Source organism: Convolutriloba macropyga, chromosome 12 (assembly GCF_964194025.1).
Source record: "Convolutriloba macropyga chromosome 12, txConMacr16.3, whole genome shotgun sequence".
Lineage (NCBI taxonomy): Eukaryota > Metazoa > Xenacoelomorpha > Acoela > Convolutidae > Convolutriloba > Convolutriloba macropyga.
In genome coordinates this window covers 36223513-36248739 of record NC_134479.1, presented here as the reverse complement: position 1 = coordinate 36248739, position 25227 = coordinate 36223513, and the positions used below count along the sequence as shown (strand labels likewise).

Below are 25227 nucleotides of genomic sequence, written 5' to 3'. Positions count from 1 at the left end.
ACCTTCGTCTATATTTACGTAACCCGTACTGAAGATCAAAAAAAGGTTAAAACTGTGAATCAGAACGATTGATTCTATTGAATCATAAAACATCAGAGTTGTGATCCTGTAATTTTTAGGGCTGCTAGAGGATAATTTTAGAAACTATGTAAGTATTCTACAGTTAAAATGACCAAATGATCTTCAATTAAAGCAAAAACTAAAGAAAATATCGAATGATTTCATGCAGGGTCTGTGATATTTGTGAATTTTCTATGAGTTCACATATCAGCTTCGGAAGATTATAGACGGTAGAAATTCTGCCCTACCAGATATTACTCCAGTTGATATCACTAGATTTTACAAGCGCTTGAGAGACCGAAGAAAAATTTAAAAGAGAACAACTTTTTCATGCTAAAATAAAAAAAAAATGAATAAATGTTGAACGGTCGCAAAGTCAGCTTACGTAAGCAACCACTGGAAGTAGTTTGAAATAGTACTGTTGAAAAACCGTCTGTAGAAAAAAAAATAAGTTGCCGATTCTATAACGATGAAAAAGATTTGAAAAAGTGTCATCCTAGACCATTTTTTAAAGATCTCAGTGTTTACAGAAGATAAGTTCCGGTAGCACTCAGCTACATATCTGCTTATACCGCTTCATAGATTAGCTCTCCCCGATCTTTTTTCTGAAAAGAAGAACAATTGAAAAGATATCTAATGTTTAGCTTACGATGTTCCCAAAACAAAATCAATTATACGATTAAAGTAAGTTTTTAAGCATTAAAAAATGCTAACAGGATAAACTCACTCTTCAGGTATTATGTTTGTTACAAAAAATTTTCACCTCAGATAATTTTGAGGCCTCATTTTCTTAAACTTTATTAGTACTTCACGAGCGGATCCCCAGAATCTGTGTGTGCGGTAATTATAACTAACAGAACAAATAGATTATTAAGAATTGAAACTAGTTAACAGTTTATCCTTTTCTTTTGATGAGGTGAGTTTCATAGCGCTTACTGCTTTAAAGAATAATTTTTGTCACTCAAGCACGTGTGAAACCAAAACAGATTCCAATTTTTTGGAAACAATTATTCCGATATCTCGTTGCACTCTTATTTCATTGCCAATTTTATGTTCCATCAAATTAATTAAATCATTGTTAGTGGCTAGATTCTTCCAATAAAAGTATTTGCAAGTGAAGAACATCAGTACAAGAGAATTCAACAGCAGACGCCTCTCCCATAAAATTAAATTATGATCCTTTTGCTAAAAAAACAACTAAAAAGAAGCTAATCTACTTGTCATTAGTTTAGCTAAAACTCAACTTAAGGATCAAATGTAACCGACCAACATCAGGCGAATTGCTCTCAACTGACCGTCGAGTGGTTGGCTCGGATAGTAGCCAGCTGGGGTTGTGGGAGATCTGGATGGGAAGGGATCCAAATCGCCAGGTTGGAGGAGGGTGTACAGTTTTTCTGTGGGGCAATAAGTGGCTCGTGTAAGTGGCAGAGTTTGGTGCGTCTATGTGGAAGACTTTTGCTCGACCGTAAGTACTTGGTTCGTTTACGTTCCTCATTAAAAATACATGGGCCACAAATAATAGTAAGTCCAATGAAGAATACAATAAATTGAACAAAAAATTAGTAATTTTTTCCTCAAAATTATTCACCGTTTTAGTTGAAAAAATAACGATTTATGCGTATGAGCAATGTAATTGAACGGTTAGCTGTGTTTTAGGAGCTATTTTTAAATGAAAATTTGATGCTTGACAATAAACACTCTGACGTACTGCTTTTGAATTTTTCTCAATTTTTCTCTAAAAACGAGAAGATTCCAATAAGACAACTGATCCTTATTTAATTCACTCGGAACGTAATTTAGATCAAAATAACTCCGCCTCGTGTACATGAGACATAAATGAGACAAAATTCATTACTACTCTGAACATATTCTGCGCAAAACAACTCCAACTTAAAACCAGAGTTTACAAAAGTAAACCAGCATAAATCTGCATTAATCGGCAAATCTGTCTGATTCTTAGTACTCCCTATAAAATCATGACACTTTCTACCACGAAAAAACTTCTAATTTCAAAAAAATAGTGCTCAAATTTTGAATTGATTGAATTTCAAGAATACGTTGAACTGAGTAGAGAAAGCTGTCAGTCTTTTCTGATAAGCTGTAATAAATGGCCGAAGTGCATTTTTTCAGACGAAAAAGAAGGAATGTGGATTCGGACCAGCAAAAATTTGAGCGTTTATATACTTGAAGAAAAATTGGCGATATATCATAGTGAATATTGGTTGGATGACTACTGTAACTAATATTCTCAACCAAAAATTTTCAGAAAAGAGATAATATTTTATGAGCCCAGTTTAAGTTTAATATTGTAATAAGCGCTTCATATAATCGTACCTAAAAGTGTGTTTTTTAAAGATTTTTACAATGTTGTGTTGATGTTGGATGAACAGTATTCGGCTTCTATTCTGTCAATTTTCAAAGAAAAAAATTGTTCCTGGAAACACATTTTTATTCACAAGGGTGCACTTTAAAAGTTCAGGTAAATTTGCTTGAGCTCTGTTCTGTTAATAGCCGGTTCAGTTAAAATTTAGGAGTACAGATACCCGAAAGGCACCTGAACTGTAGTACAGGTAATTTTTTACCTTAATTGATCCAGATGTGGTTACCTGAAAAAGGAGGTTCCGCTGAAATATACATTTCATCATTTAAATTTTTGCTGCCATTTGAACTTTGATGAAACAGTCAAAACTTGTTTTAATTGAAATTTAAATATGTTGAAATGATCGAGATATTTATTGTTGCCTTTCAATAGAGCATCTACAGTTAAAATCAATGACAAAGATTTTTCTTCTCATTGCTTCTTTTCATCGCATTAGGATCTATTTTAGTCTGCCCCTCAAGTCTTTTTTATGACCCCCATGTGTTTTTATACCCCCGACTCGAAACCCACTTCTGCGATGTTATATAAGACATAACTATGTACAAAATAGCACTTGCATCTTGGGGCGTAAAATTTATATGCCCACTAAGAGGAGGCGGGACAAAATAGGACCCGTTTTTTTAATCTCTTCCACTAACCGTCTGAGTTGCGTCAATAAACTCGACAGTGTCGGAATATTGGAATGGAATGCACCAACTGAACCCATTGTTGTCTTTATAGGCCGCATATCCCAATAGAGAAGTTCCAAATCTCTCCACGAGAACTTTGATACAATGACCTCGTTCTGATATCGGAATTCTGGATTGTACTGAAAATATATGAAGACACAACTCTTGAAATATTTAGACTGTACTATATTATTAAACTATAGGCAAGAAAGTTTTTCGAGACATTTTTTCCCGCTAAGCAGCGGCGTAAGCTAATAAATATTTTTGTTCCGACCCCTCTTGAGGGGGGAGGAACTATATACTCAACTGGTTTTTTTTGTTCAGTCAATTTTGGCCGATCGATATATTCATCGAAGAGAGTTGAGACTAGTATCATTAGAAAGCTTGTCCAGCGTAGAATATGGAATTAAAAAGATTTTTTTGATTTCCGTTTTTGACAGGGAGATATCGAGGTTTAAACTTTCGAGAAAATAGAGTGAACTCCGTTGATTTCCTTCACCCTTTTTTTCGGAATTTTTGACTAAAATTTCGCCAATTTCGATAAAATTTAATAAAATTTTTCATGAAAATGTTGTTGTTTTTAAGTTTAAAGACAAAATACATTGTCGGCTATTTTCATTGAATTTTTTTTGTCACATATTCCGGCTAAAAATTTCACAAAATTCAGACTTATTCACCAAAAACAGCACGAAATAATTTTATTTAGTGCACTCTGATTAAATTTGCAGGAAGTGCACACCCAAACAACACTAAAACAATCCTTGTAGACTGAAAAAGGGGCTAATTTCAATTCAACTTCCGTTGAGAGTGCTCTGTAAATTAAACTTTGCCGTTTTTTGCTAATTTTATTCTTTGATTATCAAAAACGCAGCATTTAATTTTGATTTTTTAACAAACAAAATATCTATATCAGTGCCATTCCAAAAATTAAATTTGCCTAATGGACAATCAACATTAGCAGGACTAGTTGCCAATCTTGGACCGTTACAACCCAAAACTAATTCGGATTGTCATCAGTCGGTTTTTTATAAAAAAAAAAGACAAACTTTTTTATACTAATTAAATAACAGAACATTTCAAATCAAAGCTCAATAGTGATAGATCCTATTGGCTTCCTAATTAGCTCAAAATTAATTTATCTAATTGATTGCTTGAAAGCTTATGGTCGTTTTGACTTTTAAAATATTTGATTTTTAAATATAAAATGGCTTATTAAACTTTGCCTCCATTTTTTTCTTACTTTGGTCAGCTGGTAGCTTAGTGTCAGCAACCAAAGAGTGCTCCTTCTTTCTGCTGAATTCAAATTTAGTCTTTATTGCGGTTTTACGCCTTAATTTATGGTGTTCTGGCTTTGATACTATTAGGTTTCACAATTTTTTTAGTTTTTAGGTATTTGCCCATTTTTCATGTTTTCTAACTTTGTCAAATTCTCACGTTATTGTCAGTTCATATATCACATTTTCACGTTCAAATAAAACGCACAAGTGATAATATTTAAATCCTTAGAGATATAGATTGTGTTTTTTTACCGCTTCGACAATAATTTCTCGAAGAGTTTAATTGATTTTTTTAATTTTGTCTTTAACTGTCGTTTTTAATTTGTCTTTTTAGTCGTATTTAGTTTCCTGTACAGCGACTGGTTTGATTGGTTTTTTCTGGAAGAGAAAAATAGAGTGAATACCGTTGATTTCATTCACCTTTTTTTGGAACTTTTGACTAAAATTTCGCCAATTTTGATAAAATTAAAAAAAAATTCATGAGTATGTTGTTGATTTTACGTTTCAAGACAAAACACATTGTCGGCTGTTTTCATTGAATTTTTTTGTCACAAATTCCGGCTAAAAATTTCACAAAATTCAGACTTATTCACCAAAAACAGCACGAAATAATTTTATTTAGTGCACTCTGATTAAATTTGCAGGAAGTGCACACCCAAACAACACTAAAACAATCCTTGTAGACTGAAAAAGGGGCTAATTTCGATTCAACTTCCGTTGAGAGTGCTCTGTAAAAAAAACTTTGCCGTTTTTTGCTAATTTTATTCTTTGATTATCAAAAACGCAGCATTTACTTTTGATTTTTTAACAAACCAAAATATCTATATCAGTGCCATTCCAAAAATTAATATTGCCTAATGGACAATCAACATTAGCAGGACTAGTTGCCATTCTTGGACCGTTACAATCCAAAACTAATTCGGATTGTCATCAGTCGGTTTTTTATAAAAAAAAGACAAACTTTTTTATACTAATTAAATAAAAGAACATTTCAAATCAAAGCTCAATAGTGATAGATCCTATTGGCTTCCTAATTAGCTCAAAATTAATTTATCTAATTGATTGCTTGAAAGCTTATGGTCGTTTTGACTTTTAAAATATTTGATTTTTAAATATAAAATGGCTTATTAAACTTTGCCTCCATTTTTCTCTTACTTTGGTCAGCTGGTAGCTTAGTGTCAGCAACCAAAGAGTGCTCCTTCTTTCTGCTGAATTCAAATTTAGTCTTTATTAAGGTTTTACGCCTTAATTTATGGTGTTCTGGCTTTGATACTATTAGGTTTCACAATTTTTTTTAGTTTTTAGGTATTTGCCCATTTTTCATGTTTTCTAACTTTGTCAAATTCTCACGTTATTGTCAGTTCATATATCACATTTTCGCGTTCAAATAAAACGCACAAGTGATAATATTTAAATCCTTAGAGATATAAATTGTGTTTTTTTACCGCTTCGACAATAATTTCTCGAAGAGTTTAATTGATTTTTTTAATTTTGTCTTTAACTGTCGTTTTTAATTTGTCTTTTTAGTCGTATTTAGTTTCCTGTACAACGAATGGTTTGATTGGTTTTTTCTGGAAGAGAAAAATAGATTGAATACCGTTGATTTCATTCACCTTTTTTTGGAATTTTTGACTAAAATTTCGCCAATTTTGATAAAATTAAAAAAAAAATTCATGAGTATGTTGTTGATTTTACGTTTCAAGACAAAATACATTGTCGGCTGTTTTCATTGAATTTTTTTGTCACAAATTCCGGCTAAAAATTTCACAAAATTCAGACTTTTTCATCAAAAACAGAACGAAATAAGTTTCTTTAGTCCACTCTGATTAAATTTGCAGGGAGTGCACACCCAAACATCACTAACACAATCTTTGTAGACTCAAAAAGGGGCTAGTTCTGCTTCAACTTCCGTTCAGAGTGCTCTGTAAATAAAACTTTGCCTTTTTTTGCTAATTTTATTCGATGATTATCAAAAACGCAGCATTTACTTTTGATTTTTTAACAAACAAAATATCTATATCAATGATATTCCAAAAATTAAATATTCCTAATGGACAATCAACACTAGCAGAACTAGTTCTGTACCAATCTTGGATCGTTACAATCCAAAAATAATTCACATTGTCATCAGTCGGTTTTTTATTTTAAAAAATTAGATCTTTTTTATATTAATTAAATAACAGAACATTTCAAATCAAAGCTCACTAGTGATAGCTCCTATTGGCTTCCCAATTAGCTTGCAATTAATTTATCTTTAATTTATCTAATTGATTGCTTGAACGCTTATGGTCGTTTCGACTTTCAAAATATTTGATTTTTAAACAAAAAATGGCTTATTGAACTTTGCCTCCATTTTTCTCTTAATTTGGTCAAATTGTAGCTTAGTGTCAGCAATGTAAGAGTGCTTCTCCTTTCTCCTGAATTCAAATTTAGTCTTTATTTCGAAGTTACACCTTAAGTTTTCGTGTTCTGGCTTTGATACTAGTAGATTTCACAACTTTTTTTAATTTTTAGATAATTGCCCATTTTTCATGTGTTCTAATTTTGTCAAATTATCACATTATTGTCAGTTCATATATCACATTTTTCGAATTCAAAATAACGCAGCATTGATAATATTTAAACCCTTAAAGAGATAGATTGTGGTTCTTTGCAGCATCGACAATACTTTCTCGAAGAATTTAATTGAATTTTTTAATTTTGTGCTTAACTGTCGTTTTTACTTTGTCTTTTTAGTCGCATTTAATTTCCTGTATAACGGTTTGATTAGCTTTTCCTGGAAAAGTAAATGACTCGACTTTCTGATATTATACGATAGATAATGGCTTTCATGACTTTGAAAACAATTGTTTCCCAAAATGAAAAAAAAACATTCCAACATCGCAATTTTGTTTCTTTTATTGTCTGTTTGTTACCTGGTCCCGTTAATTAAAGGTTCAAGATGACATTATTTTTGTCAAGGAAAGGTGTCAAAAGGGATTGGTGTCACAAATCTAATGTTTTTAAAGAATTCGTTATGAATTTACTGGCTTCGACACAGGTTTTTCACAAAAAAAAGTAATTTAATTTTTGATTTTTACCATATTTGACGTTCTTTTTCTAGACGTAAGACATGTTCTGGTTAATTACAGGTCTCGATGACTTCATTTGAAGAATAAACAAACCTATTCAATTTTTTACGTAATTACGTAATTAATGGCTTTCATGTCTTTGGAACTAAACTTTTTGCGATAAAAACAAGTTTTACATAATCTTGCTTTTTTCTTTTTGGTCTAATTGTTACCCAAATTCATTAATGAGAGGTCACATAATACATTTCAAGGGAGGGTGTCAAAAGGGATTGATGTCACAAAATCTAATGCTTTAAGAGAAGTCGTAATGATTTTACTGGCTTCCACACGGGTTGTTCACAAAAAAAAGTAAATGAATTTTTGATTTTTGTCTTATTTGACGTTCTTTTTGCAGACGTAAGACATGTTCTGGTTAATTACAGGTCTCGATGGCTTCCTCTGGAAGAATAAACAAACCTATTCAATTTTTTCATTACGTAATTAATGGCTTTCATGTCTTTGGAAGTAAATTGTTTTCGAAACAAAACAAGTATTACATAATTTTGTTTTTTATTGTCTAATTGTTGCTTATATTCATTAAAGAGGGGCCAGTTAATACAGTATTGGTATTCAACGAAGGTGCAATCGAACAAATTTTGGGGGCCAAAGTTTGGCTTTACGGCTTCCAAAGCATTTTCTGGCAAGCTTTAATTGATTTTTAGTTTGTTGTCTGTTTGTTGTTCTTTTTGTAAATGCATAAAAAATTGAATACCAAGAGTTCTTAATTCTCTTCTCTAGAAGTATTGGTACTTGTAAACCTATGGGATATTTTAGTTAATTCCTAATGGTTTTGATTACTTTGAAATTAATTGTTTTTTTTTAAAACTCAGCGAATTTTCTAACTATAAATTTTTTTTCCTTTTTGTCTAATTGTTACCAAGCTTTTTTATGAACTGGTGAATAACCATTTTTTTCTGGTGAATTACAAGTTATTTTGTTTCTTTTCAGTTTTATCTGACGCTATTTTGACTTTTTCATTAAGTTTTGTTTTTTTAAACAGACATAAATTTTTTGTTGTTGTTGTTTGATTTTGCCGTTCGTCTTCGCTCGCTTTCTTGATATCGGCATATCTCATCAATCTAATGCATCATTTTTTACTCCACTGAGTTATTTGCTTTGGAGGCTATCTTTTTGTTCATACACCAGTTTTTTTTTGAAAAATACTTGATTTTTTTTTATTTTTCTATCTGTTCCTCATTTGGTAGACAATTATGCCAAAATTGTGCAGGAGAGGGGTCGGAACCTTATGTGCGATCGCACGTTACCGAGCCGCCTTGTTTATTTGTTTAAATTTATTTTTGAAATTTTCAAATTACATGCTTGAAATGTTCGTTATGCTCTGTATCGTAAAGATCTTTTGTTTTAAACAGAAGGAGCATTTGATTTCATCGGCTGAAAGACGTAAAAAAATATCGATGGTTCAATTTGCGAAACAGACGACCATCAGTTTTTGTATTTCAAATTACAAAAAGTAGCCATTGAAATTAGCAGTCACAAAATCATAGATGCTTGCTTCGTTTTCTGATTAGTAAGTGTCGTTTTTATTGACAAGATGTTGTTTAAAACTATCGATTTCTAAAGATGGTTAAAATTGTGTAAATTTTTGAGTAACAAAGTAGAAATTTTACGTGATTAAACAATCACATCATAAAACTCATTTGAACCATTTGAACGTTTAAAGAACAAGGAGACTCGGTAATGTGCGTTCGCACATAAAGTTCTGACCCCGCTCTTTCAAATTTTTGGCATAAATGTCTACCAAATGAAAAACCGATAAAATTTCAGTTTTTTTTCAAGTAATTTTCAAAAACAATGTACGAACAAAAAGATCGCCTCCAAAGCAAATGACTCAGTGGAGTAAAAAAGGTTGTATTAGATTGATGAGAGCCATCATTAGGAATGCAAGCCAAGATGAACAACAAAATCAAACAAAAACAACAAACATTAATTACATCCAACATGTATGTCGGCTTTTTTTTAAATATTATCAACGTCAAAGTAGCGTCAGATAAAACAGAAAAAAAAACGAAATAACATGTACTTTACTAGAGAAGATATCGTACCGCTCCATAATAAGGCTTGGTAACAATAAGACAAAAATGAACAAAAAAGAAACAAATTAAAAAAAAAGTTGGCTTAATATTAAAAAAATAATAAAATCAGAGTAATGAAAACCATTAGATAGCAATTGAAAGACATCCACTATGTTTCTGATCACATGCTTTTTTTAGGAGGACAAGAGGACTTGTTGTTATTCATTTTTTTATTAGGTTACGAAAAGAACAACAAATCGAGACAACAAACAAAAATTCAAATAAAACCTGCGAGAAAACGCTTCCGAAGACGTAAAGCCAAATTCTGCCCCTCAAAAGATGTTCAAATGAGCCTTCAGATGCCAATAATGTGCATTTGGTATGAACTCTCATTAGCGAGAAGAGGTAACAAGTAGACAAAAAAGGGGGAAAAGGCAAGACTCAGTAAAACTTTTTTGAAGTTTTCGAAAACAACGATCTCAAAGTCATGAAAGCCATTACATCTCAATTGAAAACATCCAATATGTTTATGATTAGAAAAAAATCTAAAGGAAGGCATTTGGACTATCATTATTTAGTTTTGTATGCGGTTACAAAAAGAATAACAAATAGAGACAACAAACGAAAATTCAAATAAAATTGCGAGAAAACGCTTTCGAAGCTGTAAACCTATATTTTGCCTCTCAAAATATGTTCAACTGAGCACTTCTAGAATTCCAACAACGCAGTATGCAACCTCTCATTATTGATAATAGGTAACCAGAAGACAAAAGCAGAGAATAAAAGGGCAAAAATCAGTAAAACTTTTGTTTTTTTTTCGAAAAGAAATATTTTCAAAGTCATAAAGTCATGAAAACCAGTTGCTAAGAATTGAATTGATTAAATATGTTCATCTATTCGCCCAAAAGAAGAGCTTGAGATCTGTTTTTTTCGCGAATTTGTCGTACGTCTACATCCAGTAGATTCAACACGAATTCTTTCAAGAAGCTGGATTTTGTGCACTTGCACGTTCCCATGAAAACAATTATGTCACATGGAACCTGTAATTAAGTACACTGGGTAAAATATGCAAAAAAGAACGAAAATGTGAAGTTAAACTTTTTTTAGTTTTGAAAACAATTGTTTTCTAATTCATGACGTCATCAGCTATCTACTCAAATCAGAATATTGGCTCAATTTTCACTCTGTAGAAAGTCAATAAAACCTGTAGTTGTCCAGCAAATATCATACAACTAAAGAGACAAATTTAAAAAAGACAGTTAAAGACAAAAGTAAAGATTCAAGTCAATTCTTCGCGAAAGGAGTGTCGAAGCCGTTAAAACCATACTCTATGCCTTTAAAGTCTTTTCTCTGTTCAATTGTGCCTTTATCAACGCAAATAGGGTTATATGAGAACTACCAAAAATGTGATAATATGAAAAAACGATAAAAAACGTGAAAAATGGGCCAATGCCTAAAAATCGAAAAATTTTGCGATAACTAGATTTATCGAAGACAGAAAACCATAGCTTAACGCTCAATACCGCAAAAAAGGTTAAAATTAAATTCAGTGGACAGAAGATGAAGAATAGATATTCTTAGCTGACACTCTCTTTGCTGACACTAAGCAACAAGTTGACCAAACTAAAGATAAATTAATTTGGAAATGATCAGGAAGCCAACTAAACCTATCAACAGTGAGCTTTAATTTGAATTGTTCTCTTCTTTAAATAAAATTTAAAAAAAATGATTTCCTTGAAAAGACCGACTGATTACAATCCTAATTGTTTTTCGATTGTAACAGTCCAAGATTTCACCAATTCAGCATTGCTATTGATATTTGTCCATTAGAAACACTCAATTGTTTCGAATATAAAAGACCTTGATAATTTGTTAGCTAAAAGATCAAAACTAGTTGCTTCTTTGTTTTTGATTATCAAAGAGTAAAGGTGGCAAAAACGGCAAAATTATAACTCCAGACCACCCTCAATAGAAGTGGAAATAGAACTGGCTTTTTTTCAAACTAACAAGGATTTTGTTAGATGTTTTTGGGTGTCTACTTCCAGCAAATTTAATCAAAGTGGACTAAAGTAGCTTACTTCGGGCAATTTTTGTTGAAAAATGCTGAAATTTGAAAGTTTTAGCCAAAAATGTTAATGAGAACAGTCAACAAAATTTTGTTGGCTCTCAAAATAAAATCAACAGTATTATTGTTAACAATTTTGACATATTTTACTAAAATTGACGAACTTTTAAGCAAAAATTCCTGAAAAGGTGAACAAAAATCGGTCTAATATTCACAAATCGGCGTAATATTCACTAAATTTTATACCACGATATTTCGCGTTAGAAAACGAAATTCATAAAAATCTTTTTAATTCCATATTCTACGCTGAACAGGCTTTTTAATGATACCACTCACAACTTTCTACGATAAATATATCGATCGGCCAAAATTTTTTGAACAAAAAAAACTCATTTGAGTATATAGTTTCTCCCTCCCCACTAAAGTGGGGATCGGAACAAAAAATTGCACTCGTTAAAAAGATCTTACAATTAGCTGTAGAAGACGGTTGAACTCCTCTAATCCAGGCCCCGGGAGACTCTGGTGCATAATCATTCGCAGGACACGAACTGCGGTCTAAAATGTCAAGTACATTACAAACTTGGAGATTTTCATAGCATAGCAAACAAAATTTTGAATTGAACAGCTACTCATGCTTTTTCATAAGACGTTCTAAAATGATCGTGAATTTGCTGTTCAGTGCTATATCGCGTGAAATATACATAGGATAAACCGTATACAAAAGTCTAAAACTCCCACACAATTTATTTTGAGCGAATGCAAATTTAACTTTTTTTAAATTGTTATCCTATTTAACTTAACCTATTTTTCAATGTTTCCCTATCGATAAGACCGTAAAGAAAATTAGAATAATTGTGAATTAAATCTTTATATTTGCTCCACTGACCTGGTAGTCTCTAAAACATTTTTTAAAGGTTTTTACCACATAGTCATTATAAAAAGGCTTAACAAAAAAGCAAAAGTTTCTTCGAAAACTGGGGCAGTGAAAGTGTAACATCGAAAATGGTTATTTAAATATTTGAGAAAAAAATTTTTTGATGATTGTACTACGCAGGACATAAGCAGAAATGGCTTGAATCTGATTTTAAAAAATTGGTACTATTTATAATAATAAATTGTTTTCAGAAAAAAAAACAAAAAATATCATAGGTTTGTATAAATAGATCGAAACAATGTAGATAACACTCTGGTAGAGCCCTATTAGTTCATGAGGGCCCGGTTTCAAGTGTCTCAGGCGGAAGAACCATTCTTAGGCAATTTTTTGACGTTTTAAAGTCATTTTCTGGACAAGTAGGTTATTGCTTCAGATGATTTCGTTGTGCAGTTCTCCTTTTCTGAATACACTTTTTTGGCTGTTGATATACTCAGACTTTGAGAATTCAATCAGAAATTCAACGATCCTACAGTTCATTCGGGAACTACAGTGATTCTATGTTGTCAATTAGAATCAATATATTTTCTAGTTACAAATTATTATAATTTTTTAAATTCTTTGGAAGACGAAAAGCAGCAAGAGGTCTTCGTTTTCTACAGATCTTTTAGAGATTTTACTGAGAGATGCCACTGACTGACCTCATGGCCCTGAAAGAGATGGTTATCAGTTCAGTAAGACATTTGAGTTTTGCTTCGGAAACCTTTTTTGTTATTCGAGTTTGTCTAACGAAAAATCATTAACTTTTGCTAGCAATATCTAAAAATTTTTTCGTTTTACTGAAAAGAAGTAATAAAAATTTTTTATTATCGTTGATTCCACTTAATTCCAATGATGTATCAGCCACAAAGACAAGAATTCTAACGGATATTGTATCGACTTCGAAAAATTTAGCAAAGATATGTTAAAATGAAGTATAGAATTCGGTTTCCGAACTCTTCCCTATTCAACAAAAAAACTTAAATTTGCATCAACTACTTCCTTTAATGAGAGTGGTCAATCTTTATCTTGCAGAATATAAAAAATCTTTTGCATAAAAAGCGTATAAAAAATTAATCCTAGGTTAATAGTGCGTTAATAAATGTGTTGTACTCCTTACCTTTAAATACAATTATTTTACTCAACAGTTAAATTGTCAATCCAACTACTGAATAAGATAGCAAAAAGAATTTAACGTGGTCGTGTGACAATAAATTGAAACTAAGTCATTGCGATAGAACAGCAAAAAAAAAGAGGACAGCACGACGAACGATCAAGGCAGTGTTCAATTAATTCTGAACAATAAAATAAAACTGCTGCTTTTGAAACTTCGGGCTGCTGAGCTACTTTTGCGGTAAAAACAAAATAGTTATTGATTAATAAGACTTCACGTTTACTTTCTCAGTATTCTAAAGCCATCCGACACATAGCTATGGGCGACAAATGCAAAGAAACTATGGATATTTACGGGCGACAAAAATAATGAAAAACAAAGATTAATAGATTCTAGGCGCAATTCAATCATTCTGTCTAGAAACCCAATATTCTTTTTTGGTGAATCGGTGGTTGCGTTTTATAAGAAAGTGGCTACTGCTAAAAACTTTGTGTAGTCTTTCGATTTCTGCTAGGCCACACAGTGGGGGGGACTCTGTCCCCCATAAGATTAATCTACAATATACTAGACCAATTTTCAAATTGAAAAAGCAACCGGTTCTTTTACATTTTCAAATGCTAACTCCCCTCTGCTGTTTTTTACGTTGTTTTGAATTTAGGTTGTCCATGCAAAGCGTTATTTTGCTATACGACATGTAATTTTACTACTGATAACCAACATACAAGAGTAAGAATTGAAACGATTATACTTCTACTACCATGAAACTAACAATTTCGACTAACAGTTTTTCATTGTAATTACTAATATTTTTTTTCATATATTAATCAATTTGTTAAATCTGCGTGGTCTCCATAATTAAATAATCTTGGTTTATCTTGTTCAAAAATTCAAATGTTTCTTAATTATTTCTTTGCCATTCTTAATGTTTTCTCCGATCTTCGATGTTTATTCCTCTCTCCCTCAGCCTTTTAACTCTCGTTTTTTAATTCTCTCGCGTTATTGGCCTTGAAATGAGCTCACGTCTCTTCCTACTGGATAACATTGTTTTTTAAAGGCTCCCATCTCATTGGGTGAGATCAATAACGATTCCGGGCGTGTTTCGAACTCATTCAGAGATTGATTCAGTTCAACACAAGCGTCTAAGAACAGTTATCTTCACATTGCGTCCCACACAATCGGGTCGTTACTTATCATACAAGTTCAACTAATTGCTGCGTTCAACTACGGAGCTCGCGACAACAGCATAGTAGCTGATCCTCGTATAATGACACCAAAAAATGATTGAACTGCTCTATGGAAGGGGATGGAAAACCCACTGACTGATAAATTCTGCTATCACCTAACAACATGCGCTGTAAAGTCCTCGACAGACCGCCAAAACACAGTCCTCGACAAAACTTTGATCAACAAAGGTACGAACAGAACTCCTTGTTGGGCACAGCTGTTTTCAAACTGAGCATAATTTGTATCTTCAGCAGCCTCAATTGCTTAGCCAGTTTTCTCTGCCGCATGACAAATAATGTTCGGTTGCAGAGAGGAAGTGACGGTTATGTCTAGAGCAGCAGATTGGCCAGATTTCCAAGAAGGCAGATAGAGGTCTGAGGCGCGTGAGTTTTTTTCCGCAATGAGATTGCGTTTTTCGATTACTGGGGGAAAATTAGCTGGTGAACAATCGGAAGCTATACTATCGCGAATTCTATTGTGCCTTCAAAACGCATCGCCCCTTTCATGGCCGGCAACTGCATGGTCACCAAATGTGTCCAATGTACCTGACCTGCAATTAGTATATTTTTTCTTGATCATAAACAGCAATCCCAGGCTTGTTTTTGACACGGACTTGAAAATCCTGAGCCGAAAGGTGTAGACCTAGAGCGGGATTTGAACCAAGCCACGCACAAGGATGAGGCAGGCATAGTTATTGGAGTCTTGCTTTTTCCCTGGTTGACGTTTGGTTTCTCATTGGGCAGTAAGTTTAACTTTGTCAAGTGCTTCTTAGATCTTCTTTTGCGTGTGCGAAAAAAGGGTTGAATGGTTCTAGACTTTGGTGTAACTCTTTAAAAGTGTCACCTTTTGTAACTCTTTAAAAGTGTCACAACAACTTTTTATGTTGTTGACCAGCTCGTTTGAGGCTATAGTTGGGCCCACAAACGCTCCTTTGTATTGCTCTTGTGACTGTCTGACGCCTAGTCCCGACAAACGGATAGATAAAGAAGATTGTTTCCTTGCATCATTACCAATAATTGATCCAAAACTTTAATCCAACTCACCTCTTTGGCCCGAATCGAAAAATTTCAAAACTTCGATCATCTCGTTTGATTGAGTGTTAGTTTGTAAAACATCTAGTTTACGTGTTCCCAAACAATAACGAAGGTTACCTAAAGCATATTGAGAATTGTTGTGGTGATGTATTTTGTCCAGCATAGGTAAAGTTTTTCGAGCAGTGCTCTTCAAACAAAAAAACTATTTTAAACCAACTACAGCGCCCAGAAATTCAAAATCGTTTCCCAAATTCTTTTTAACTGCCTGATCAACGGAATGTAAGATTTTAATTGACCACAGCTCACATTTGTCTTTTCTCAAAAATAGACTTTTCTCGTGACCTTCCTTGGCTAGGACTTCAAATGTGTGTTTGATCTGATGTTCCGACCCATCAATAAACCCATCATCTAAACATGAGTTGTGCTGTAACAAGCTCGGAACTTTAGTCTTGACCTTCTCTATGATTGGCCATAACGTGAAGGAGAACAATAGCTGTCCCAGCGGATCACCCTGCGGAACACCCGATTCACATTGAATTATGACATTGTTATAAAAGAGTGTTGTGTGCTGGGAGTGGCAAAAACTGCTAAAGACGGCAATGCCAGAAATAAATTCACAAGTCACTCCTAAAAATTGTGAACGCTTGACTGATTTAAAAACGTTTTGGAAATGAATTTGAAGCACGCCTTCATCCCATTGAGCACTATGTCATCGTATTTATTTTTTGACGAATGAATGCGTGCCTCTGTGCCTCCGCTAATGCCGACTCTCAATTGCAGACTATCAAACAGCTCAATTGCTTCTTATTAAACTTCAATTGTCAGACATTTTGCTATGATGCGTCACAAGAATTTGCCAACTTCTATCACATGCACCTCACCTTTCTTTTTGGATAAAGCCGTGAGTTAAGCGCAGCAGAGTACTTTGGAAATAAAAGCGGGAAAGAGTATCCTGCTTCCATAATTTACAAACTTTGTTATCGCTTTCAAAGCAAACCCAGGCTGAGCGGGTGCAGTGCAATATGCTGCGTGCTAAAGATGTTCTGCAACATCTTAGAGGGACCGGCTGCAGTGTGCTTGCTGATTGTTTTTAGTCGTTCATAAATTACGTTTTCACTGAAATGGAACGCATTGGATGCAATGTCAGATATACCGACGCCAGTTAACGGTTCTTTTAAGTGTAATTTTTCCAATGCTTTGAATGTATCTTTGTTATCGTGTGCGAGAACTTCAGAAGCTAAAACTTTAGCAGCTCGGCGAAATTGACCTTAAGCACGACGTTTTTGCTCTGACCGTTATTACTTCAATGCTGTACCTTGTCTGTCTTTTTGATTGTTTCATCTGGACAGCTTCCGACCAAAGCTTCCCATATTAGGTGTTCCAACAATCAAAACGTTCTCCGAAACGTTGGTCTCGATTGCGCTTTGGTCTTTTGCCTCCTCGGTTACAAGCACGTAGAATGCATTTTGAAAACGCGAAAAGTTTTCGCCAATTTGCCTAGTTGTTTGGAGCCTCAACACACCCAAGAAGAGTAATTGATAGCAAAAGAGACCATCTTGCTCTGAATTCGATTGGAACAAAGCGAAAGGTTAGCACGTACGATTTCAATATTGTCAACACCTTGGGCAATTTGCTACTTTCGAACTTCATTGAGAGATCAACACTTTCAAAATATGAGTTATTCAACTGACTGGAATCACATGAGACCAATAGCTTGTCTATTCTTATTTCAGAAGTCTGTGTTACTTTTCCGACGGCTAACCAACCGGTCTTTGTGTTTTGAATACGCCCAAATTGATGTGGAAATGAACCAGTTGTCGTGCTCTGACCACCAACTAAGATACCTTGCTTTAATGTACTGATCATAGTTTTCTAGTACTTGAACTCTGTAGAGCTTATCAGCGATATCTGGCACTAAAAGGGCTGTGCCTGGAGCTAAGTTAAAAAATTTGTTAACCCAAATTTCTCAGTTCTTGAGTCAAACCCGGATACATGTCGTTGCTGGTTTCAAGATCTTGTGGTGAGCTTTGTCTGCCTACATTCTCTAATTGGGTTTTACCACTCTCGTTGAAAACAGAATCTCCTAAGTTGTATTTCTTTGTCTTCAGCAAAAAAAACCTCAGGTTGGGGGAACTAGTGCTGGAAAACTACCCCAACGCAAAGACTGTATACTGAAACGATCTAACCGGTTCCGACTGAAGTTATCCTCGGAGTCTTTATAGCTCATAAAACATCCACCAGTATAAATAATAAACCACCAGTATAAACATCCACCATAAAATTATATGGATTTTATTTCGTGCAGATATTTGATGATCTAATTCAATTCAATCTCCGCCACCAATCGGAGCACGTGCCAATTCTTACTTTTTCATGGAATCATTAATTTTTATTTCTAATAATAAATATACAAACAACGTTGGCAACTCTTCAGAAGCAACTCAAATCAAAATATCTTGAAGCCACAAATTGTCTTGTGTTTGTTGAATCATTCAAGAATTTAGCGTTACTTAACCAAGAGTTTAGCGCTACTAGAAAACTAAATTCTAACAACTCCTAAGTCACAACTTTTCAAGATGTTAATCTGTCTCTTAGCTGTCTGTCTGTGGTTGCATCTCAGTGTGCTACTTGCACCTCCCCTCCATATGTAAACAACTAACAAGTTCTCATCTTGATCAAACAAACCTTGATCGCTTCGGTAAAACGTGCAACTTGTACTTCAATGTTGTCAAATTCAAAAGCAGGAATATCTTTTATTCTTTATGCAAGAAACCATCGCCAAATTATGGTATTTTTCAATTTTTGCCTTGCAATACAAAAACCAACTCTAAAGTAAGCGAATGTATGCGCACCCACTGCATTCCATTACATGATGCACATGTCATTTTAATCACTGTTTTCCCGTAGACCTGGAGGTTATCATGAAACAGCCATTTCAACGACGGTGATAACTGCTATCAATTCTCTTCATAATACATGCTTGTTTACTAAATCAAACCTAGACTTTAAAAGATTTTGTTAATTCTAAACCTGAACATTTTTTATGCAATTTTCAATGGCAAAAAATATTGTAATTTGAAATAATTTTTCTCGTTGCTTTTCGGGAAAAGGGGCAAAAAACTGAAGCAGATTTATCACAAAAAAGTCACATTAGTCTATTGAAAAACAAAAAAGGACAAGCAGTGCAACATCGAAAATGGCAATTAATTTATTTGAAAAAACCGTTTTCAAAGTTGTTCTATGCAGGACATGCTCGGAAATGGCTTGCATTTTATGAAAAAAACTTTGTAATAATATTAATAAGTTGTTTCCAGAGATAACAAAAAATATCTTAGTTTGTTTAATTAGATCGAAACGTTATAGATAATACTCTGGTAGAAGGCTATTAGGTCATTAACGACTCTTTTAAAGTGTCTCATGCAAAATAGACATTCGTAGGTAATTTTTTGCCCAATAATTTTGTTTCGGATGATTTCGTCGTGCAGTTCGCCTTTTAATACCTTTTTTGGCTGTTGCAGGAGCTACCGTGATCCTAGAATTCATGCGGGAGCTACTGTGATTTTGTGTCTGTCAATTGGAATCATTATATTTTCTAGTTATATTTTATGATAACTTTTTAAATTCTTTGGTAGAAGAAAAGCAACAAGCTCATTTTGTTTTCTACAGATCTTTTAGAGATTTAACTGAGAGATGCCTCTAACTGACGTTATGGTTCTTAATGAGAAGTTTATCAATTCAGTAAGAAATTTGAGTTTTGCTTTGGAAACTCTTTCTTTATTCGAGTATGAATAACAAGAAAACAAAAAGTCTTGCTAGCATTGTCTAAAAATTTTTTTGATTTTTTTGAACAAAGTAATCCAAATTACTGAATTTTGTTGATTATTTTCATTTCCAATGATTTATCAAGCCCTTTTAAAGCGAATTGTTTCTCAAAAAAAATCGAGCGAATGTTTTGAGCCACAGAGACAAGAATTCGAATGGATATTGTTTCAACTTCGGAAATTTTAAAAAAATATATAGTGTTGAACTTTGTTTCCGAAGTCTTCCATATTAAATAAATAACTTCGCACCAACTACTTCATTTAATGTGAGTGGTAGATCTTTATCTCGCAGAAAATACAATTTTTTCGCTTGAAAAGCTTATCAAAAATTAATCAGAGGTTAAAAGTGTGTAAATAAATGTTTTTTAATCCTTAACTTTAAATAAACAAATCTTCACTCAATAGTTCAATTGCCACACCAACTCCTGAATGAGATAGCAAAAGGAATTTAATAGAAAAACACAAAAGAGGGACGGCACGATAACGGATCCAGAGAGTTTCTGATTAATTTTTAACAATGAAATCAAATTGCTGATTTTAAGATTTCGGGCAGCTGAGTTACTTTTGCGGCAGAAACAAAACAGTGCTTGATTGATCAGACTTAACGTTTACTTTCTCAGTATTCTAAAGTCATCTGCCACAAGGTTATGGGTGACAAAATGCAAAGAAATTTTGGATGTTTATGGGCAATAAAAAGTAATGAAAAACAACGATTATAAGGTTCCTGGTTGGTTGGGTACCGGAAGTGACTTCTCCTATAGATAGCAGTTTCCTCATAAACTTTCCAAATATTTTTGATTGGACAGAAATTCTCAAAAAAATAACATTTTAAGTTTCATTTTGAAGGTGTCGATTACATTTAAAATGCAGCTGTAAACTGTTGATTCATGATCCAACAAATCTGTGCGAGAGCTGATTTTTTAAGTAGGGTTCCAAAAAAAATTCAAAGGGTACTGTAACATTACACGTTTTCTCTTCCGAACACTTTTTGTATAGTTTTTCCACTGAGAAAATGAGTTAAAGATAGTGGTATGAAACCATCTGTTAATAGATATAGACAGATTTAAGAAGAAGGCAGCAAAAGGTAAATTATCTAATGATTGTTTAACCTCTACACTTTGACTTAAAAACAAAACAAAACGATCCGTCCCGTTGCGAAAAAGAAGGAAATATTTAAGAAGATTTTGTCTGACCAAAACTAATCACTATAATATCTCCAATATTGTCTCGGCTTTAACTCTCAACCCTTTTTGAATTTCTACCCGATGAAAATTGTTTGACATGTTTCATCTTTTATGCTTTCTTATTACTTTTTAAATTGTTGTTTTGTATGTGACGCCAACTGCAGACAGTTAAAAAAACGAAGTTTTCAACAAGAAGTCGAAAAAATTGATTGAGACGTCATGATTTTGGATTCAGAAAAAGTCCAATGCTACCTCAAAAATTACTATCACCCTCCCTAGAAGATAGGTTTTGACAGTAATCAAATCAAATACCAATACACAATCCATTTGAAAAAAAATCTTTTAAAGATTTAGAGGAGTAAGATTATCATTGTGATTAGGTCCATATAGAACATGGCGTTATGATACTTTGGACATCAAATATTAGTTTTGTCGAAAACCAACGTGTCAAAGTTAGGAAACAACACACAGGACATTTTGAAAAAAACTAACTTTTAATATTGTCTCCTCTAGCATTTGTGATTTAAACCTCTAGCATTGATCAGACATTTCATCCTATATCAGCTTTTTTAAAAAACAACTTAGGGATTATGTTACAAATGTTGCAAAATTTGCTTGTAAAAACCATAAAATGAAATAAGTCGAAAACAACTGCTGTGAAAGTCAATGAAAAAATAGCCATAAAGCAGAATTTTTGTACAGATTCAAACTGGAGTCTCATGAGAGAGCCACAGAAACCCGCCATTAATGACACTGCGCAACTGAACAGCAAAAAAGGAAAAAATTGGGACAAAATTCCGAATCTAAAACATCAAGCTAAAACTTTTGAAAAAAGTGTCAAATTTCATGAAAACATGAGATATGAATTGAGATCATAAACCAATGCGAATTTGCCTTAGTAGTTTGCCATAATTGCGATACATAGTGGAAGAACAATAATATGAATGCCCAAAAAGGCAGGAACGAATTAACTACCCAAAGTTGAAAGTTGTTGAAACCCTTAATTTTGAAATTTCATCAATGAATACCAGCAAATATGTCTATAGAGAGAGTCATTCAGACTTTACCTGAATGCGACTAAATGAAATAACAACTTAAGAAAACAATAAAAATGACTCCAATCCAAAAAATTGCCTAATATTCCATGACAACAATAGGCGTCCCAATCTTAGAAACTTTAATTGCCACTTGATGGAAGTGCAACCCAAAAATCTGCCATTCTGGCACACAAGTTTCACTAAACCAAAAGCCATGCCAAAAACAGGTAAAAAGGGAAATTAGACGATTGATTGCCGTAAGTGAACAAAAACTTCAATGATAAACCAAGATTTCGTTCACTCAACGTTTACCAAGATGGACTCCAATTTCACTAATTGCAGCAGATCTTTTTTATGGTACTGTAAAAAAAGAAACGAGAATAAAATTGAAACATTTAAAGCATTCCTTCAAAAATTTTCTGCGCAAGTATTGTTTATATTTGGATATTTCATTTGAAGATGATTTGTGATACAACATACGGTTGATCTACTAATATCAAATGAACCTCAGAAATACTTAGCAACAAGTAATTGCCAGATGGCCAAAGAAGCAGAAACTATTCTCAATTATCTCACAGACAGTTCATTTACATCTGTAAACACTTTGCGATAAAAAAATTCAATTGTCGCTCTTCATCAAAACATCAAAAAACAACTGGATTAAGGAATAAAAAAAAGAAATGTTCGGATAAAACTAAAAAAATTGACACAAAACGTGACAACATTATAATTAATACCGTCAACTTTCTGTGATTTGGACATTTTATAAATTCAATATAAAGAAATCCAACGGTTATCAAAACCAAAAAAAAACAAGATATGCAACCAAAAAAAACCCATTATCCCTAAACTTTTTCCAAAAAAGTATACCAAAAACCAACAAAATATATTCAGTAACATCAAATTGATGTAAAATAGCTGAAAAAATATCCAGAAATTTTTTCTAGGCTAAAAATTGTCACACGGAAAGTTTTCAAAGAAAGCAAAAACTGCAAGAGATGTCGTGATTTAGAATTGAAAAAAGAGAAACAGCACCTAAGAAATATCACCCTAGAAAATGGATTTTGACAGTATTCAAATCAAATCCAATCCACAAAAGTCAATTCACGAAATAGAAAAATTCTTATAATGATTTAGAGGGGAAAGCATTATCATAGTGATTAGGTCCATATACAACATCACGTTGCGACGCTTTAGAGTTTAGAGGTTTTTCAAAAACAATGTGCCAAAGTCATAAAAAAACAGAGGAAATTTAGCAAAAATTGTCTTTCACTAATGTCTCTGTCATTAAGTGAACTTAGCGACATTAAAACGGTCAACTTGTAACCTCTAGCATTGATCAGGGTTCTCATACTTACAAAACTGATATCAGCCTTTGTTTAAAACTAATTAGGGATTATAATGCAAAAATTGTTGGCAGAACTAAAAAAACTGAATAGAGAAAAGTGGTGTCAAAGCCAATGAAAGGACAAGCAATAAAGCAAAACCTTGTACCTATTCAATGAGGTGTCTCATGAAAGAACCTTTGAGACCCACCATTAATGACACTACGCAAATCAACTCCAAAAAAGAAGGAAATATGGATAAAAATCATAAGTTAAAACAACATTTTTTGAAAAAGGTGTCCAGATATGAGTTGAGATCATTAACAATTGCAAAGGTGCCTTAGTAGTTTGCCGTAATCATCGGTCATTATTGTGGCATAGTGAAAGAGCAATAACTACACAAATGAGCAGGAAACAGTTAATTACCCAATGTTTTTCTGAAAAACGTCAAAGTCATTGAAACCGTAATTTTGAAATTTGACCACTAAATACTAACAAATATATCTCTAGAGAGTTTTTCAGCTTTTTCCTTAATGAGACTAAATGAAAGAACGATTTAAGAAAACACTATAAATGACTGCAATCTGAATTATAATTAGGATTTCCATGAGAACAATAGGCGTCTCAGTCTTAAAAAACATTAAAGGGCACTTGAGGAAACTGTAACCCAAAACTATGTCATTCTAGAACACCAGTTTCACCACTTTGACGCAAATCAAGAAAAAAAGTGAACATAAATGACTGATTGCCGTAGGTGAACACAATTTTCTCAGGTAAACCGAAACTTCTTTCACACACAGTTTTCTAGCCCCCACGGTAAAAGAACATTGAACAAATTATTGACATACAAGTACGGATGTTCCTTTAGGATTCTTTTATCAATATTTCTTGTCTATTTCCACAAGATGGAATCCAATTTCAATATTTGCACCAGATCTTTCGATGCAAACGTGAAGCAAAAACAAAAAAGAGACTAGAATAAAACTGAAACATAAAAAGCATTGAAACATTCTTTCTAGATTTTTCTGCACAAGTGTTGTTTATATTTGGATATTTGATTTGAAGACGATTTGTGATACAATAGACGGCTGATCCACTAATAATAAATGAACCTCAGAAATACCTAGCAACAAATAATTCCCAGAGGGCCACAGAAGCAGAAACTATTCTCAAATATCACACACATTATAATCACATCTGTAAAAAGTTTGCCATTAGGAGTTCAATAGTCTTCCTTCAACAAAACATCAAAAACACCTCGATTAAGGACTAAGAAAAGAAATGGAAAAGACAAAAAATGAGAAAAGATATTATTTTACTTGGTATAATCAACGGTCTTTGATATGGACAATTTATAATTTCGATCCAAACAAATCCAATCTTTATCAAACCCAAAAAAGGCAAAACATGCAACCAAACAAAGTATCCGTTGCCTCTAATCTTTTTCCAATATAAAAAAATAAATACCACTTAAATATAGTCCGTAACAACGAATTGATATGAAATAGCTGAAAAAAGCATCCAGAAAACTCGTCTCTGCTCAAAATTGACAAACAAAAAATGCCAAAAGTATTTTGATCTGAAGATAAACTGTAAACCAATTGAGGATTGATCTGTTATAATCAAATGAACCTCACAAACACCAAGCAACAAATAGTTCTCAGAGGGCCACAGAAGCTATTCTCAAATATCAAACAAAAATTTCAATTACATCTTTAAAATACTTTGCAATTAAGAGTTGAATGGTCTCCCTTCAACAAAACACCAAACAAAATTCGATGAAGCACTATAAAAAGATATACGAGAATGAAGAACAACTTGAAAAATTCACATTGTATAATCAACTTTCTTTGATTTAGACAAATTATAAATTCAATCTAAACAATTCCAACGTTTATCAAAATCAAAAATCATAAACTCAAAATACTCAACCTAACAAAGTATCCGTTGTCTCTAAATTTTTTCTAAAACAATGAACTAAAACC

The 25227-nt window shown here is 33.1% G+C and overlaps 1 protein-coding gene across 1 annotated transcript in view; it reads right to left on the bottom strand.

Annotated features, from left to right (window-relative positions):
• Window positions 1-25227, bottom strand: part of LOC142350481 (uncharacterized) — a 111517-nt gene that overhangs the window by 1940 nt on the left and 84350 nt on the right. The window contains exons 19-20 of the mRNA XM_075402332.1: window positions 12062-12148; window positions 3079-3248 (exon numbers count right to left, since the gene is read on the bottom strand). Coding sequence (XP_075258447.1) covers window positions 3079-3248; window positions 12062-12148 — 257 coding nt within the window. The remainder of the gene's footprint in view (window positions 1-3078; window positions 3249-12061; window positions 12149-25227) is intronic.